We start from the raw sequence: 18,561 nt of genomic DNA, 5'->3' as shown, positions 1-18,561 counted from the left end.
AGGATAACTTGGAAGAACCTAAGAGAAACCTCATTGTTGGAGAAAGATGAAAGTCACAGAGATAGTCACCAACCTTTGTTTTGCTGCAGATACCACATACTGAAAAATCAATAGATTAAAAAGCTTCTCTCATTCAGGGAAGGATACAGAAAGGCTTCCAGACAAACCAATATAAACTAGTTTCCCTTGCCTATATTGGAAAATCTTTAATGTGAAAAAAGCTTGCTTTAGATTATCTAGTTCGGCCTCTGCAAGAGCAGAATATACAGGAAATAGCAGTGAAATGAGTCCTATACCTGATCTTATTCAAAAGGCAGAGAAAAGCAATCCAAAGGGACTGTGAAGAACAAATACCAAGAAATAGATGAAAAGAGGAGATAGGAAACCAGATTGTTAAAAACACCAGCCTGAACAATAACATGCAGGTGAAGGCACTTATCCTTGGACACCTACGTGGCAGGTGATTGTTGGAGAGAAGTCAACACATTTCTGTGCTGAGCTCCGAGTTCCTTTGCCCCAGTTCTCTGGGGTTGCAAGAGGACAAAAACAGTAGGAGTAAGCACCGTTAAAGAAAACAAAGGTACGTGTTAATACCAGATACCATTGAGCTCAGTCAGGTTAGATAAAGCAGGTGGCTGACAGGAGTTGAATAAGAATCCCTGAGAAGTCTGAAAAAATAATAAACATCACATCATTTAAACAATTTGGCCTCTTCTGATCCTCTAGCCAATACACCAGCCTTGAGTTAAAACAGAGGCAGTGAAAATTCCTTGCCTTTACCTTGAGCTGCGTGGTGACACTTCCAGGAATGAGTTAAACCTGCCAGATTCCTCCAGATCCCTGTTTCCTAACTGAAACTAAATAACGTGGAGAATAAGTGAGAGCCAGAGATACTCGCAGCCAAGAGGAGAACTGCTATGAAATGGCGCTAGTAGGGTACTGTAAACTGGAGCCTGGCCTGCAAGCATTAGTGAAATGTTTAGTAACAATACTTAACTCTGTTATGTCTGGGTATCTCTTTCTCTTTTGACTAAAATGTTACAAATTTTACCATATAAATGAATCACTATATTTGTTTCTACTGAGTAAACTATATACATCATTGTAAGAAAAGAACAATAATTAAATTAGGGGAGGAGAGAAAAGGACAAACAAAATATTAGTAAATAAAATAGAAGACATGTTCAATAATACTTTTCAGGCAATACTTTTGCTTGTTACATTTACTATAAGGAGGAAAAAAATCTTCCACTCAGAATAAACATTGGAAACACAGCTGCCCAAACATCAGTCATTCGCCATTTCCAGAACACTTGAAGGCCATTATTGCGTGTTCAGAGGGTATCTTCGCTCTCTGAAGAAATGGGCATCGATACTGCTCAAGACGGCTGTTGATTTTTGCCACTGCAGAGGAGCCCCCAGTGTTCGGGGGGGCTGTCAATGCAAGCAGTGTTTTAAAACGTCTTGAGCACTTGAGCCTGCGCTCTGTTTTCACATCATCTCACGCGATGCAGAAAGGCTGATACATGTTACTGAGAGCCAGAAAGGGACCTGGCTACCAGCGCTCCGTTAGAGTGTCCGCCTGGGTCCCGCTCAGGGAACATGCTTCATGTTCCTCTGGTCCCAGAGAAACCTCTACAGTTCATCCTTGATAAAGTGGAAAGATGATATACTCGGCGCTCTCAGAAGCAGACAGTTCACGCAGCAGTGTTACCCATTCTTTTTCGAAATAGAGAGCATATTTGCAGGTGTTTTCCCCTAGATGTACTTATTTTAAAGTTTATAAGCAAAGTTTTTCAAACATTGTCATTTTTCTTACAGAACAAGGCACAATAACAAACCGTCTCACACTGATGCCATTAACTGTAGAGCCAGACAAACTGTCTGCACCTTTTTTCTTTTTGCCACGTGAATAAATTATTTCCAAAAGAAGTGATTGATTATTTGATCAGAGCTATAAAATTTACTGTTTGATGAAAAACCGATCCCATGAGCTTTTTGGGGCTCATCAGATGAATTTTTTCCCAGTAGTTTCTTCTGTTATATAGGCAGCTCTACTTAATACATAGGTACTAAAATACATAGAAGTGCAAAAATGACCATAAAGCAACTACAGACCACAGCTATCTAGCAGGTCCTTTATGAACAAGGGGCTCGTGCGTTACTGCAGGTGATTTCCTTAATACATCGAATCTGAAGTCAAGGAGAACGAGAAGTGCAGTTCCCCAGAGCCCGTACTTCAGATGCTTTAGCATTCACAGTTAACGTGGTATGGGGTTTGGAGATTGGTTTCCCCCTTTGATAATACCTGAGGCTTGTTTGTGTTTACTTCAACGTAACCAACTGTAACCGATCATCCAGAAATGTTTTCTTCACTGCTGCGAGGGTGTTTAGGCTGTCTTTGCCAAGGTAATATAATTGTTTTGCAAGTGTTGGATTTTTTTTTCCCCCCCTTTAGTTTGTAATCATGAAGAAAAATTCTTTTTCTGTGAAGAAGTCAAATCAGTGTCAAGTCTAAGAAGAAAAGGAAAGGGTTGTGCAGACCTTGGAAGAAACTGCAGTGTCTCATTTATAGATCCAGGCTTATAACTTAAGAGGTTATAGCCCTGACTGTCAATGAACATCTTTCTCATCCTTGCTTCTTATACTTGCAACCTAGATGCTTCTTCCCTTCCTAGATTTCTAAAGTCCGCTCTGCTTGTTACACAGCACGTTAAATGACAAGGATTATTTGCTTATTTTTGAAGTTGTGCGTATGCATGGGGTATGCATGGGACCTGGGTATACATACTTGCAGACCAACAATCCCTGCCACACACAGCTTTTGAGCTTGGGGCAATGCACTTTGAATTTCTCAAATGTGAGAATTTGTGATCCGTTCAGTCCTGCATAAATAGGCTGCAAAAAAAGAATTTTGAATTACCATGAACCCATGAAGGGTTTAGATGCAGAGGGCATTGCGTATCATACTAATATTTACCTTGGCAAGACAGTCAGAGACAAGTATGTGTCACATATGCTTACAGTTTAGCATGGGCTAGTATTCCCAGGATCAAACTGTTGGGCATCTGCCACAGAATCCAAAGGAAATACTTTTTTTTTTCTTTTTAGTAAATAGCCTGTGTGCAGAAAAGAAACATAAAAATGCTGCTACCCTGCTGGTGCCTCAAGGGTATATGTGCGTTTATGTGTAACTCATGTTGTTAATGAGTATTTTATGCACATTCACACAAACATGTGCATGTGCGCAGGGAAATTCTGTCTATTTAAGCTTAAGAAGGTTCTTATTTAAGGCAGTGATTTTGCCTTGCAATCATTACAGATGCATCTCCATCAAAGTTCCCTACTGCATGTATGCTAAATAAATTGCTGTTTGGACAAGCAGAAAAGACAAGGAGACGGATTTAACCACATTGTATGCCCTGATGGCCCAAAAGACCAGCCTGCCTCTTGATACACAAGTACTATCTGCTTTCTCTGTGCCATATCATTTTTAGGAGTGTATCCTATAGGCAGTGGAAATTATTAAATCACAAATTGTAACCAAAATATTTTGGATTTCAAAATATTTCAGAAATATTTACGGTAGGTGAGATCCCAAGTTAAGAACGATGTTTCAATTTTGGATTTTCTCCAAAAGCAAAACGTTAGTGTGTATGGCTGTTGTTTTCAACTGATCCCGTACAGCATCGTACTAAACAATCCCTGCGGGATGTGTGCAGGACCAGTAGAATTAATCTTGTTTTCGCAACTAGCTTGACATGACTCTTGGTGACTCTTATGGAGTAAAATGTGAATGAAGGAACTTGTAAATCTGCGAATGCCAATAAGCAGTCCCAGCTAGGGGAGGAAGGAGTGGAAGCAGTTCTGGGTTGCGGCTCCTACTTACGATTCCGACAGACAGAATTTTAATTTACTGCATATGTTGCAATAGGCCTTTAAAGATAGCAAAGAAGATGCTCTTTAAATGTTTCTATTCACATCAGAGATGTGCCAGAAGAAACACGTGAACCAGTGTCCTGTCAGATTTCCCTTCCGTTTTTACCCAGTCTCTTTATCCAGGCATGGAGGCATGTAAGAATCTAGCATGGTTAAGAGAGGTGCAAGATGCCCTGTGTCAGGTTGGGCTGATTACACTGGAGGGGCTGAGTAGTGAATGACGGAGTTGTAATCTGGAGGTGGGCTGTGGCATTCCAGGTTTGGATCCATAGGAAGGAGAACAGAGTCTTCCAGTGTGAAGTCCATGGTGTCCTCTTCTGCCTGTACTGCTGGCTGGTATTTGACAGCCTCACGCTCATGATCAGATAATATGGATTCTTTGCTCTTGCTAACAGCTCTCCGCCTGTTGAGAACAAACAGTATAATATATCGACCCTGTCTCCATAAGGTTTTGTCTCTATGTGTTATTAATGGTCAAAATTTTTTTTTTTAAAAACAAATATATGAAGCATTTCAGTTTACCTTTGCAGCATCCTGTAAGACAGCGACATTTTACAGATTGGATAAGGGAACTGAATTACGTATTTCAAATAACTCAGTGTTTTAAAAGTCGATGTAGGAGTAAATCCAGGAGTCCTGTTGCCCTGTCTTTTTAGCTTACCGCATTTCAGTGCACTATATATATATCTTAATTATAAATGCACCTGTCCTATACATACAACAATATTCTCTCATTGTTCTGACACAGGTCAGTAGAAATTTGACTTTTTTGAAAGCAGAACTGAAGGCTATGACTTTAAGTATGATAAAGGATAAAATAATGAATAATCTATGACAGACTCTAACTTAAAATGATACTGAAAGCAAGAGTGTGTGTTGGACACACTCGTGCAGTGTAGAGCAAAATCTTTCTTATATTCTCTAGCCCTTTAAAATTACTGAGCAGTATGCTAGTGAAGGGCAGCGCTTTTCAACATTACAACTGCTGGCTTGTAACTGATGCTATTAATGAGAGCCAGCTTTCATTTTCTGCTGTCTTCTCTTATTATAGGTGATGAAGGTGGTGGGAGAGAAGCAACTTGCATGACGTGGAGCAACCTCAATGTTAAAAGTAGGAGAACCCTGGAGAGGATTTGTATCGCAAGGTGACCTTGAGGAATGCAAGTGTTGTGGAGGAAAAAAAAAAGGTACTTTCTGTCGTAGGCTGCCTTAAAAATAATGTTTTGTTAAGCCTGGTTTCTTCCATCTGAGGAATTCATTGGAAGAGGTCTGGATAACTTAAGGTTGGTTCTCAAAAGGATCCCAATGTGAGAATGGCTTTTGAACTCTCCACTTTGCTTAGGGACCCTTTAACACGCATCTCTCTGGAATAAGCCTCACTCACAGACTGATTATGGCATTGCTCGTGTCTCAGTTCAGAATGACTTATGAATGTGCCTGGGAGAATTTAAAATCAGGCAGTGCTCAAGCACTTTGTGTGTATATTTCATATGCGTTTAAAGGAGCATAAAGCTACATTCTAATGACCCTAAACCAAATCCGAATAATCAACAGTTCATCAAATAATTGCATAATTCATTACACTTATTTTATTTGTACTGCTGCAGTGCTTATAGTCCCCAGTAGTTGATCAGGGATTCAGAGTGTGGTGCTTTAGAAAGAAAGCGAAGCCCGTCCCTGCTCCAGGAAACAAAAAAATAGCTAAGAGACAGATACAGTAATTGGAGGAAGGGGAACAAAAATCATGAATAGGGTGTTGTGGAGGACCAAGACACCAACTGTTCCAAGACACCAACTGTGTGTGCTGTTATGTTGCAGGCTTAAGAGCAGGTTGATGCTTGGCATGACAGAATTGTAATATAGAGTAGGCCCAGCTCCTTTCAGCTATGAAAGGGTAAATATGTCCTGCTAGATTGTGCTACTATAACTTTAGAAGTTGTGTTATCTTGCCTCTGAATCTGGAACCTGTCAAAAGCTTCAGTTTTCCCACAAGCTGCAGATATTCTCAGTCTGGCTGACAGAACTAGTGTCAGTATCTTCACTTAAAATTTTTGCTAATTCTGGAAAGGTCCTGAGTGTGCAGTGCATTGGCTAGAGTAGAACACTGGTTTATGATCTGTGCGCAACCACCCTGAACAGCCTGTAGGGTCCATCTGTAAATTATCGATCCCTGTAGTTCTCTTCTTGGGGGAGTGTGTGGAGTAGGTGATACTCTGTATATCGTAGTCCGTAAAGCCGTTCTAAGCCAGGAGCTGAGATGTTCAGCCGAATTCAGACATAACAAACAGCTGCAACTCTAATCAGCTGCGGTCTGATCAGACTGGCTGCTTCAGAGTTGGCCTGATTTTAGCGTGCTGTGATGGCTTTCCACAGCATGTTTGCATCTCCAGCTTTGTCTCTAGGAAGTGAACCCAGGACCCCTGACGTGTAAGAGCCGGCCCACCATGTCTTGCACATCTAGAATAAACTTGGGTTCTGTGACTTCTAAAATGGAAAGGCAGAGATTATAGATTAAAGCTAATGTTACTGTGCTTTTAGACCTGCACAAGGCATTGAAACCAAACCTGTTGAGTGGCAAAGCAGAAATTCTAAAATAAATAGTAACCCTGAGAACTTCAACAAAAATGTAGCGCACACTGCTTTCACAATCCAAGTTTTTCCTCTTTGTCCAGAGAAAAACGCGAGTGGAAAACTTCTTCTGTATACTATACATTTGGCAGCCGTCCCTTTCTATACACACACGCTTTCTCTGTAGATAAATTCTTCCCTGGCATGAGCAATGGAACCACAACTTTGCTTCACTGTTTATTTATGTATTTTTCTTTTTGTTGCTCAGTTCTATTGACTCGTGTCAGACAATTCCATGGATGCTCTGGCTTCTAATTTGCCAGGTATTAAAGTTGTCAGCGGAGACAGAGAGAAGCTTGAAAGTATCTGTTTAACTTGGCCCCCAGCCTGCATAACTCAGAGTGCTGGAGAAAAAGAAATGTTATTAGGGTTTAGTTTGGCCACACAATGGGAAATTTTCAGACCCACATAGACTCCCAGCAAGTGTTCTTGTTAGGCTTCTGCCCCTGTAGGTCAGGAGACTGGATATCTGGGAATAACTCTGCCCATCGCTGAAATCATGCTGGTGTTTGAAGAAGGACTCTTAAATGCTGACATCTAATATTTGCTCTGAAGACAGAAAGCTGATGAGTTAGGTCAGAAGCAAGTTTTGTCATTAGCTGTCTTATGGCAGACCAAAATGCAATTAACTTTCAAAACTATTCCTTTCATCTAAATGCATTTCCTAAATTAAAGCTATCCAAGGGTCTTTGCGTTTTTCCTTTTAATGCTCTATATTACTGACACTTCAATCTACTCTGTTCATGCCCGGCAACAGAGAAATGTACATATGCTTGGACGGTATATTGGAAAATGAGACTGCAGCATCCCTTTTCTGTCTGTCCTTGAAATCTCATTTGCTACATAGAAACTGCCACACTGAATCAGACATCAGTCTTGCCTCGGGCAGTGGTCAGTACTTGATGCTTCAGAGGAAAGCAAAAACCCCTTTATGCTCTGAGCCAATTGTACTACCCTGTATAAAATAGAAAAATTCTCCCCGAGCCCCACCGATGAACGTTTTCTGACTGAAGGCATTAGATTTGATTAATCACGCAATTATGCAGCTACAGAAGTTAATAATGGTTATGTAATTAAATAATTTCATTAAAAGCTTGCCATTGCTTGGTTCGGTGTTTTTCCTGGGTTGCCATTACACTGCCCCGAAAGGTATTTCCTTACTGATTTTGCCTCTGCCTGACTTCTGAGTGCTGCAGCTGCAGGAGGCAATAAAAGAGATGTGCAGTTTTGATAAATCTGCTCATAACTGTGGATGTCTCAGCCCAGTCCCACTTGCCTGGGAGTATTCTCACCACGGCACAATACTGAAGATTAGGTGTGTGAATACCATGACATTCAGCTGGAACACATTTGCTCACTGACCCAAGCTGGTCACGTTTTACACAATGACCAACCTGAAAACTCGTTTGTCCTTGCAAGAATGTGTACCGTTTGGAGCAGGATAAGGGGAAAGATGAGAATCTGAACACTGCCATTTCCTGACCTCAAGCAGATTTTGTAACCTAAAGGACCCTCTTTCATAATGTGCATGTTTCTGTGGAGTGCTGGTTGGGGAAACGTGTTTCGCAGAACGTGGTGAGCTGCCTTCAGCCTCGTTTCATAGGCTGAGACTGGAGTTAGCCAAGGCACAGCACTGGGCTCCTCTCTTTCAGAAAGATACCTACAAGCTAGGGAGGTTTATGGGGGGGAAGTACAAAAGTGTTGACAGCACCGGAGGAACCAATACTAGAAGATTGGAAGAATGCAAATCGGTAGCAGCAAATCTACTAAGAGTGTGATATTCATAATCACCAGCAAATCCTGTTACTCTTCAGGCTGTATTTCTATAGTGTCCCTGAGCCCGGTGCCAGTGTCAAGTCTGCTAGATGTAAAACCAAATGAGGTGGAGGAACCTGCTGGTGTGGACCCAGTGTTGATAACTGAAAGCCGGCCACGTCTGTAAATAGGACTGTATCAAGCAGCCTGCTTATCACAGAGCTTGGGCTCTATGCTACTGCATGCACGTGTAGCGTGTCTGTGTGGGGCCACAATATAGTTAGTAGGTCTCATGACCCAGACACAAGCTTGGACAAGTGCATTTTAGTGTGGTACTGTGGGTAGTGAGAGCTGTTAACAGTTCCCATTTTTACTGTGCTATGTCAGATTTCCTGGTACAGATGAAGCTGAGAAGTCTAGGAATTAAGCTAGGTGAAGGAAAAGTTAGCCTGAATATTAAGTAATCTTTCACAATCTTTTTTAAGTTTTCTGGAGACGTGTCAAAGTTGTTTAGAAGGTACCACAAAGGATAATCCTGTAATAGCTAGAAGGCCTAAAAGACCTAATGAGACTTTTTCATCCTACCGCATGAACCAGAGATTTTGGTTAGAGGTAGAAAAATACTGAAATCATCAAAGAGCTGGGAAATCATTACTGGAGCTGTTTATTTTATGTGAGAGGGAGCCACTTTCTATTAGCCTAAATCTCAGGGTCAGTGACTTGAAGAGGAGCATGGAGAAAGAGAGATGACTGTAAGAAAATCACCCTATCCAGTGAGGGACTACAGTACCAAGTGTAGCACTTATTCCCAGGGCTGTGGAGCAGCTCTTATTGCTTTGCAATAAGACGCCCAAGTATCTTGCCCTCAATAGGGAAAACTAATAGACTATTGTGTCCATGTAGAAATCCGGGCCTTGGTCAGAAGCTGTGTTTAGGGAAAGATGAGAAATTGGACTGAGCGTTGCCAAGCAGAGCAGTTTGTCTCATGTCTGCATCTCATAATAACATGTAGGAGCTTCAGGGCTTTACAATAGCTTTCATAGGTGTTTAATGAGGCACAGAGTGATTAATTTTTTAATTTTTTTCTGCAATGAAAGAAATAAAAGGGTTATTTTTTCTTCTGATAGTTATGACTGATTCAGAGTTTGCTTTAATACATTTTAGACAGGGTGCTGTGCAGAAAGAATTTAATCCTGGGTTCCCCTCTGGCAGTATCAGCGCATCAGTAGTCTACTGGCACGGAGAACTCAAGGGATTAGGATCAAGAATTCATTGTTTTGAAACACTTCTAAGCACAAAGTACAGCTAGCATAAAATTTTAACAGGCCAAAGTCACCCACTTGTTAAGTATGCATCCCATTGCATGCGTGGCAAAATGGTCAGCGGTCCCTGACACTAGCTCCAGCACTCAGAATGCAGTGAGATGAAAAGCACTGCAGTCAAGACCAAGCTGGGGACCACAGCCTTTCACAATTCTCCCTTTAGTCCTTGCCACTGTAAGCATATAGTATAATCCTAGAAAAAAGTGGCTTACATAACTCCCGAGTAGCTACTCATTCAAAGTTACTTACATTTTGGAGAGCTCAAGTCAGGTCATAGTGCAAGGTGCTGCATGACACAACAGTAAGTTCATGCGCTATCTCAGCACGCTCATCACAGAAGAAAAATCTTCTGAAACTAAGCTCTGCTATGAAGCAAACATATTTCCATGCCTCGTTTTTCTGAGATGGTGCAAAAGGATTCTAGACCAGTCAGCGGGGTTGCGTTTTTGGTGGGCACCTTGCATTTGGACATGAATGCCCGATGCTCCTGAGCAAAATCAGTTTGTTTCAATATTATTGACTTGCCTTAGGCCCAGTTTGGCTTTGGCAAAGGCAGAGCCCTCAGTGATGTGATCTGGATGCAGCATCCAGAGCCTAGAGTGTATCAGCTGAGCCTCAGTCAGCTGGTGTCATGGGACTTGGCCAGAACCGGATAAGTAATTTCAGAGCAAATGAGGATAATGGGGTTGGGGGGGCGGGAAGGGAAAGGGATGGAGGGAGGACAACTGAGCAGATATCAAACCTATTATAATTTTAAACAATAACTCGATTATAGAGTCTCTGGGAGAATTTTAAAGCAGTGCTTGGCAGTAGCCTGTTAATATTATGAGATGAAACCTGACGCCAGAGCCATCCCATCATTAAATCCCCTCTGTGTTGAATGCGCGTCCTTGAATGCTGACTCCAGTGTCATTATCCCATTTCTGTCCCTCACTACAGCTACTCTTGTGGCTTTATACTTTAGCAGTATAAAATGCTTAGAGCTCAGAAATGGTTAGTCCAGTCTAACAGTGGTCCCAGGCCCGGAGTATCAGATTCATCTTCAATAAACTCTTGACACTGACACTCCATGGTGTGCAGTGTTGCCAAATTTTAAACTTGACAGAGAAACGAATGCAAGATAAATAAACAGCAAGATTTTGGCAAAAATAATAAATGCAGCCACCCTGGTTTAGAAAACATGCTAAGCCTTTGAACAGTTTTGTTTTAGAAAAGGAGGACTGTTTGAAAGGGATCCAGGGTAAATGTTTTTGGTAGAGAGAGATACACAATTAACAAGGGTGACTTTATCTCCCCTATTAAACCAGCACTCTCTTCTGACCTTTCCTAGACTATTCTATATGCTTTTGAGGCTTGTTTTTCAAGTTAGTAGTGCAGGAGCGCCAAGGGTTGTCATGTCCTCAAATGAGAGGGCATCAGGATGCTCTGCGACTATGTAAAAAATGTTATTTGTGCCAATGATAGTCTGCAAGATTAAAAAAAAAAAGAAGCTGACAAAATAGCCTTCTCAGCTGGACCTCAAACACTCGATGAAGGATGTGGCCAAGAAAAAAGACACTTCTGTCCATTCAATGGTAGCTAGGGTCCTGGGAATAAGGAGACAACAAACACAGCTTGCTGCGGGGTTTGCTTTTATAGCAGACCTCTGTTAAGATGGTCTTTCGTGGCCTGGCTGGCACAGAAAGTATCAGGTATCTACGATGAATGGAATCCCTATGGAAATGTTGACTGTAAATGGGGAGAGCCCCAGATGGTGTGGGTCAGGCAGAGATTCACTGAACCCGGCAGAGCCGTGTTACTTCACGTTCGCTCTCAGTGGGCCTGATTGATAGCAGTTCAGAAGGTTTTCCTGGAAATCTCAAAAGAACAGGTTGTTATGGAATTTTTGTGTTTCTACATCTGGCTGGATGTTGATTTTTCTGATTTTCAGCAGAAAGCCTGGAAGGGGGAGAGAGAGAACCTTCCTGTGCCAACTATTTATCCAAAGGGGGGAAATGCAGTAGGGGAAACAGCAGTCAGAGGTGATTGACAGAAATCTTTAGAAGGATAAATCCTATCAGGGAGGCTGTGTGTGTGTCTATGTGTTGGATTTATGTCAACACGACATCATGCAGAAAAGAGAGGTAAATCAGCCCAGGTAAAGCATCATAGTCATGCAGTTCCTGACATTTGAGCTCCTTTTTTTAGAGCTGGTGCCATTTGGTCTCCATAGCAATGCACTGTGCTGTGCAGAAATCCTCTCAGCATGTGCATAGGATAAAAATATGGAACCGTATCTAGATATCTGCTAATCCCCCAACAGGTACAACACTGGGACAGTACTACGGGGGAAATACTGCTGAACAACATTATTCCTGAAGTCACACTCGAATCCAGCAGGATCTGTAGCATTTGAATGCTCCCTGTTAGTGCTGTGAGGTGCTCTAGCCTTCCTTGCGTAACCTTTTCCCTTTTCCTCTTTCTCCTCCTCTCTTGCCTTCAAACATCTAGGAATTTATGGTTTTAAGGCCTGAAAAGGCAAGGCAAGCCCCTTCCGTCTTGCTTTTCTCTCTGAGTGAGGGAGTTAACCCCTCTGAAATACTGTTAGATTCTGCACCCTCATGTGAACTCTCCCATACGATGCAGAAATCGCACTAGTTTTTTCTCATCTATCATTTCTCTTTAATGTAGAAAAATAGTGACTTGATGTAGAACAAGCAGTTGCTCTGGTGGGAAAGATCATTGAGTTTAATACAGAGGAAACTAACAGAAATCTCATCAATAGATTTCAGAGAAAACTCTAGGCAATAATTCAGTAAAAGTCTAATTAGCTTTATTAACTGAATAGACATGGAATTCCTTGCTACAGAATTGTTTCTTTTTTAATATTTTGGGTAGCTGTTCTTTGAAATTCTACAAGTTGACGTTTGAATCAGTAAAATGGGTTACTATTGTTGTTACCCTTTTCTAGGAGGGTGGAGAAGACCTATTTCACTACTAGGTCAACTCTCTGCCTGTGCCCGATTGTTACGGAAATACAAAGAACTGTGAGCTAACTGTTAGCTAAAAGCTAAATATCTGCTTTTATTCTTCTGTGATTGTCCGTACTATGAATGGATAAACATACAGCAAACACTGGCACAGCCTCTATTTGTAAACCAAATATGAACAATCTAATTCATAGGATCGTGAAGGTGGTAGGATTAAGGGACTTCTCTGTAGGACTGTCTTCATAGCTATGATAAACCAAAGGTAGAAATCACGGCTCTGGTAAATGTACTTGCTTTGCAGTGCTTACACTATCATTTACTACACATGCCGCCTTAACTTTTCTCACGTCCCATCAATTGCAAAGGTGCCAGTCCATCTGTATGTCTAAAGTTAAACACAGCTTTGTTAGATACTGGTATAATTATAACTCTCATTTTCTGGATTAATAAATGAAGTTCTTTAAACTTTGTTCCATCAGTAAATGAGAACACTGGAGAGGCAGTCAAGAAACAGCTAAAGTAGATATGTATATTCTCAGCTCTTTTGCTCCTGTCATTTACCATGTGCAGAATATTCTGCCCTGGGAGATCAGATCATGAACAGGAGACACCAGCTTCACTAGAGAGCGCTCTCTTGTTTTTCTGAACGTGATTCAGAATGACAAGGCAACTTGGCATTTTGGAAGAAGAGTTAAATCGCTTGACAAGACATTATGTGCTCAAAGCTGATGAAATGAGTTTTCATTTTTATCACATGAATCAACATTTTTCATGTTAATTAACCTTACTGTAACTTAAATGCAACAGTGCAGCATTCCTTTCAGAGACCTGCAACTCTGTTTTATTTTCAACTTCTTTCTGGAAGCAAAGTTTACATTATAACTTTCTTGAGCATAAAACACATTAACCGTGGTCTTTCAGTTATAATACTGAAGTACAGAGTTGATTCTCCTTCTAGCTTGTTTAGATAGTCTACCAGTTTTCCTTTTGGAATCAGAAACAAAATTGCAAATTTTAGAAGCATTTTTCTGAATGGGACACGGTCTTCAAAAGAAATATCCAAAAGTACTCACGCTAGAGCCATGATCCCATAAGGCCAAGAACGGATTTCCAGCCTCTTCGGGCTTTTTATCTCATCTGACGTCAACACCATCCCACTGTCCGACTCCTGAGTAGCAAAAGGAAGAGAACATCAGCAGAGTGCCAAACGATCGTGACAGCATAGGGCACTTTTAAATTAAAAATGGCTTGCCACAGGGAGAGTGTGGAGAAGAGTCAGACTAAGCCACTATTAAAGTCAGTAGAGAAAGAAAGCCAAGGAGCTAGTGAGAATACCAAATTCCAGCTATCTTATTTCGTGATGATATCACTTTTAGGCAAGTTGATAGAACTTCACCTTATAAAACTGTCTCCAGCTACAGAGCAGACAAAGCTAGGGCAGGGGAATGCAACTTCTCCTTCACTGTGGCCGTAGAGGTTGGGGCTCCCTGTCTATGCAGTTATCAGGGAGAGGCTGCCAACAAGGTGGCCATCTGTAGATGTTATATTGTGGTGTTATATACATGAATTATATATAATTCATGAGCTTATGCACTGGAACTAACCAGCTAGTCTGTTTAATTGCAAGATTCCAGCCAACAACCTCGAGGGCAAATGTTTGCATCAAACCTCTCAATTGTGTGCTATTTAGTAAAGTGCTTAACACAGGTATGTCCAGTCGGTGTGTGAAATTAAGCCCATTCTTCAGAATATTCTCTTATCAGGGCCTATATTATCAGTTTTTATCCAATTGTTCCTGATAATGCTGCTATTTAGCCTGAGAACATTTGCCTTGTGTTTTTGTGATGATAAAATTTTTGAGCTGCATTTTGAAAGAGCACCCTTAAAATGAACATATCAAAAAATAATTTTACATTTTCAAACTTGAAATTGATATTAAGCATGACATATCCTACCATCTAGGTAGGATAGCTGAGATATGAATGGGCAGAAATTAATAAAGAATATATCCAATAATACTGGCTAGGCTCCTCAGAGAAAAAGTACCCTAAATACCTACCAGAAATACACTACTAGAAACACTGAAATTTTAAGGAAGTGGAAGTTCAGTATCATTTTGGCAAATCCAAGTGCTTTGCAAAGATACATAGCCTAAAAGGCTCATTGTACTTTGGTTATGGATTTTTTTTATGAGCTGTCCAACTAAACTGTCTTTATTAGTTTTAAAGTTGAGGCTGTGATTGCGCTGTGCTTAAAGTTGAGTCTCGAGGTTGCAATTAAAATCAAGCTGTTATTGTGCTAAGTGCCACACAAGTTCACAGACATGTACAGTCCTTGTTTTAAGTAATTTAAAAAAAAAAAATTAAATGTTCTGGGGGGGTTCCTTTGCATTTGAAATATTTTGTGATGCTGGAAAGCTGCATGCCTGTCTGTCTGTCAAAACCAAGAAAGCAAAAGACTTCAACATGGGAAGTGAAACTCTAGTTGGTCTTATTTTACTATTCAAACTGATTGAAACAGAAAAAATAATCCCAGCAAACAACAAATAAAAAGCAAAAGCTTTTTTATAAATGCTTTGGTAATATATCAGTTGTTAATAAGATCGGTCTGGAAACTGTTCTTCAAAGTATAAAGTAAAATCCTGAATTAATTAAGTATGTTAAAAAACTCAGTAGAACCCAGCTTTTCTGTTTTTTATCTTGACTATTTTACCTTAAAATCTGCAGTAAGAAACAATTTATCTGAGTGCTGCTTTGCATCTTGCTTACAGAAAAATTGTTAGAAGAATATCAACAGAGACTACAGATAAGTAGCACAATTGCAGGAAGGCATGGTAGAGCACTTTCAGAGCTCCTGGGCAACTATTTGAAATAATGATCAGTATTAATGTCTTGATATTTAAGATAATTTTGGTAACCCAAGTGCACTTACTTTGTCCAAAAGTAGATCACAGCATAATTTTGCTTTAAAAGATCCTCACTGAAATATCACATTTATTTCTGATGTATTAATGTATTATTACCCTTTTTTGAAACTTTTCCCCCTTCGTGTAAGGACTTACTTTGAAATGCCATGAACAGGGAGCATTTGGGAAAGTAATGCTCATGCTGGCAGCAGTAATCTCTTACTGATACCAGATCTATCTAGTAAATGCCTTTGTGTGATTCGGAGGGACAGACTTTTATCCTGCAAGAGGAAAGATGCGGGAGCCAGAGAAAATTCTAAGCCTTCTAATCCCTAAGATGCACTGATAAAGGCACAGAAATTACATCTGGGAAAATACTAGGGAATAATGGGCATCAATTTGTGCTAACAAGAGAACAGATGAGAAATACGCTGTATTTGTCAGGGACATGAAACATGTCCAGGACAAGTTGCAGCTAGAGACTTGACCCTTCCCAAGAGAGTTGGTCTGAGGAATGGTTCTGCCCAAGAGGGAGTCTTAGCTGGAGCATGGGGGACGGTTCCCTGACTAGCAGAGTAGACAGGTTGGCTTGTTTCTATAAAACTGTACACATCTTTCTTTTGCTGCTCTAGCCATCTGATGCTTGCCCTCTTCCTCTGTTAGAAGGTTTCCTGAGGGCTTCATGCTTCCTCCCTAAACTTCAATCTGCTTCAAACATGCATGCATTACAAAGATCCCTCCTCAGTGGCACCGAATCTGTCACTGAGGCAAGTGGTGTGGACTGCCTATGGCACTGCAGCCAGTGAGTACCTGAACCATAGAGGAAATTCATGAGTCGGGTTGTTTGTATTTTGTTTTTGTTTTAAATAAGGAAGAAAAAAATAGAAAAAAAATCCTCCACCCTTGGAACCTGTAATTTCAGAGGAAGCCAACAAGCAGAACCATCATTCTGTAACAAAACAAGCTTTTGTTTTCCACTGGAGTGAAAACGAAACCGTTCAACACCCTCCCACCCTGCAGTGCCATTAAACTATCAATAAATATGTTCACTTAGGGTGGGGAAAATCCAGGGTTAAAGCCCTCTGTGTGAATCAGGTAGAGCAGGAACTTGAATCTTGGTCTTGTTCATCCGAACTGAATATCCTCACCACCACCAAGTTATTGGCTGTCTCAGCCAGCCAGAATGTGTTCTGGACACATTTCCTTCAAAAGGCTCCATTTCAATGAGCTGCCATTTTCTTATGGGGGAAAAACCATATTGAAACATGTAATATAAAGCCCCTTAGCCTGATCAAAGCCAGGATAATCATGCATGAGCTTCTCTTTAAATTATTTCTTAAACTAAATGCAGGTCCCTCTTTGTTGTCACACAGACCGATGTGTGAGACGCTAGGGCCAAATCTTCTGCTTGATTTAAAGCTTTTTTCGTAACAAACAGATTTCAAAAGCTCTAATAACTGTTTCTGGTGCTGGTGACAAGTGATCTGTGAACCCGGTAGGGAAGGATGCAATCACCTCACTTACCTCATGCATCACTTTCTCCTTTTCCACCGGCACCTCATCAAATGTCTTCACACTCAGTGGTCGCTTCTTGCTGTTGTTACTGAAAGCAAGAAAGTTGAGGGGTCAGCACAAAACCCAAGTAGATGCTGCACCAGTTGGTAGCTCAGTTAACATCCCTGACACAGCTCAGTTTCCTGGACCAGTCTTGTTTTTTCATCTCTTGTAACTAATAAACAATGCCCTGACAAATTTGTCTGTCCAACTCCTTTAAAACAGCCGGATTGAGAGAGGACAACAAACAGTGCCCGGATATATCAAACCTTTCTTTCCCTCCCACCCCCCGTATATATTTTTCTTACCCAGTTTCCACTGCACTCCAGCGATTAACACAGTTGTTCAGGTTTTCTTCCACAGGGCAAGTTTTGGAGTTAGATTCTCCATCAGGACACAAGGTGATGTTCAGTGGAATATAGTCTTTACCATCCTATACAATTAATACCATAAAAGAACACAAAGCTGGTAAACATCATTTTGTACTGCATCTCAGATGTAAAAGGTTATTGTATTCTACAGAGCTTTACACTGAGAAAGGACTAGATTTTATTTTAACTTTATGATGTTTTTTCAAAGTGATTATGATGTTCTTCACTACCTGTGGAAGTTAGAATGTATAGCTTTATCCTACATTTACTGTGTGGGAGGCTTTGTATGAGGAAAATGATTCACTTTGGGAAACCTACGATGTAGCATGGCTGAAAATGGTCTCTAACATTCCAGTACTCATCTGCAGTTAGCATGTTTTCTCTTCTAGGCATCTCAGCCTGAGCTATTGCTTCACTGGTCTTTATAGCAGTTTCAAGACTTCTAAATGTCCCTCACATATGGCACAGCAGTGCGACGGTTGTATTGAGGGTGTCAATATACGAGCATCCAGTTCAAAAGTAGCTGACTTTGCTGACTTTCACAGCAGCATCTTTGAGTTTGCAGCAATTTCTTTGTGATCGTTACTACGTTCCAGATGTGTGGCTGTTCTGCCTCAGTGAAAGTGAACAGAATTTCACTGATCTGCACTTCAGGAAAGCAATCCTCTGTATTGTCATTGCGTTGGCCTCTTTGGGATTTCCAAGGGACCAGTCTCAGGGACACCTAAATCCAAGTTTGAGCCATTTGGGAGAAGGGAGGGAGCGGCACGAAGTCACAAAACTCCTATGGCCAATACGACTTTAACAGATTTTGGAATTGGTAAAAGAATATTGCCTATGCATAGACTTTTTGCTTATGTTTGACTTAAGGAGTTGCAGCTTAGCAAGAGCCAGTCCTTAAAATGGTAGCCTTAAAGGATTTTATTTCTTGTCCTTACAAGAAATTGATGCTGCGAGTTTAATAGAATTCAGTACACATCTTAATAAGCTCTGCGTTGTCATTACTCCCCTGCAGTAATCTTCAGAAATGACTCTTCCTTTAAGTCCTAAAACTATTTGTCCAAATTTCCCTTTGCTTGATTTTTTTTTTTTTTTTTTTTTTATTTTTGAGAAGCGGT

At 40.7% G+C, this 18,561-nt stretch overlaps 1 protein-coding gene across 2 annotated transcripts in view; it reads right to left on the bottom strand.

Moving 5' to 3' along the window:
* Nucleotides 1-723: 723 nt before the first annotated feature.
* LOC103894108 (vascular endothelial growth factor receptor kdr-like) overlaps nucleotides 724-18,561 on the bottom strand; it is a 143,358-nt gene continuing 125,520 nt past the window's right edge. For both annotated transcript variants that reach the window (XM_009273425.1, XM_009273426.1), the window contains exons 27-30: nucleotides 17,381-17,505; nucleotides 17,043-17,121; nucleotides 13,687-13,781; nucleotides 724-4,342 (exon numbers count right to left, since the gene is read on the bottom strand). In XM_009273425.1, the coding sequence (XP_009271700.1) occupies nucleotides 4,132-4,342; nucleotides 13,687-13,781; nucleotides 17,043-17,121; nucleotides 17,381-17,505 (510 nt within the window). In that variant the 3' untranslated portion in view covers nucleotides 724-4,131. The remainder of the gene's footprint in view (nucleotides 4,343-13,686; nucleotides 13,782-17,042; nucleotides 17,122-17,380; nucleotides 17,506-18,561) is intronic.

Source organism: Aptenodytes forsteri, unplaced genomic scaffold (assembly GCF_000699145.1).
Source record: "Aptenodytes forsteri isolate BGI_AS27 unplaced genomic scaffold, ASM69914v1 Scaffold191, whole genome shotgun sequence".
NCBI classification, from domain to species: Eukaryota; Metazoa; Chordata; class Aves; order Sphenisciformes; family Spheniscidae; genus Aptenodytes; species Aptenodytes forsteri.
The sequence above is the reverse complement of the archived record's forward strand: the minus strand, read 5'-3'. Positions and strand labels throughout refer to the sequence as shown.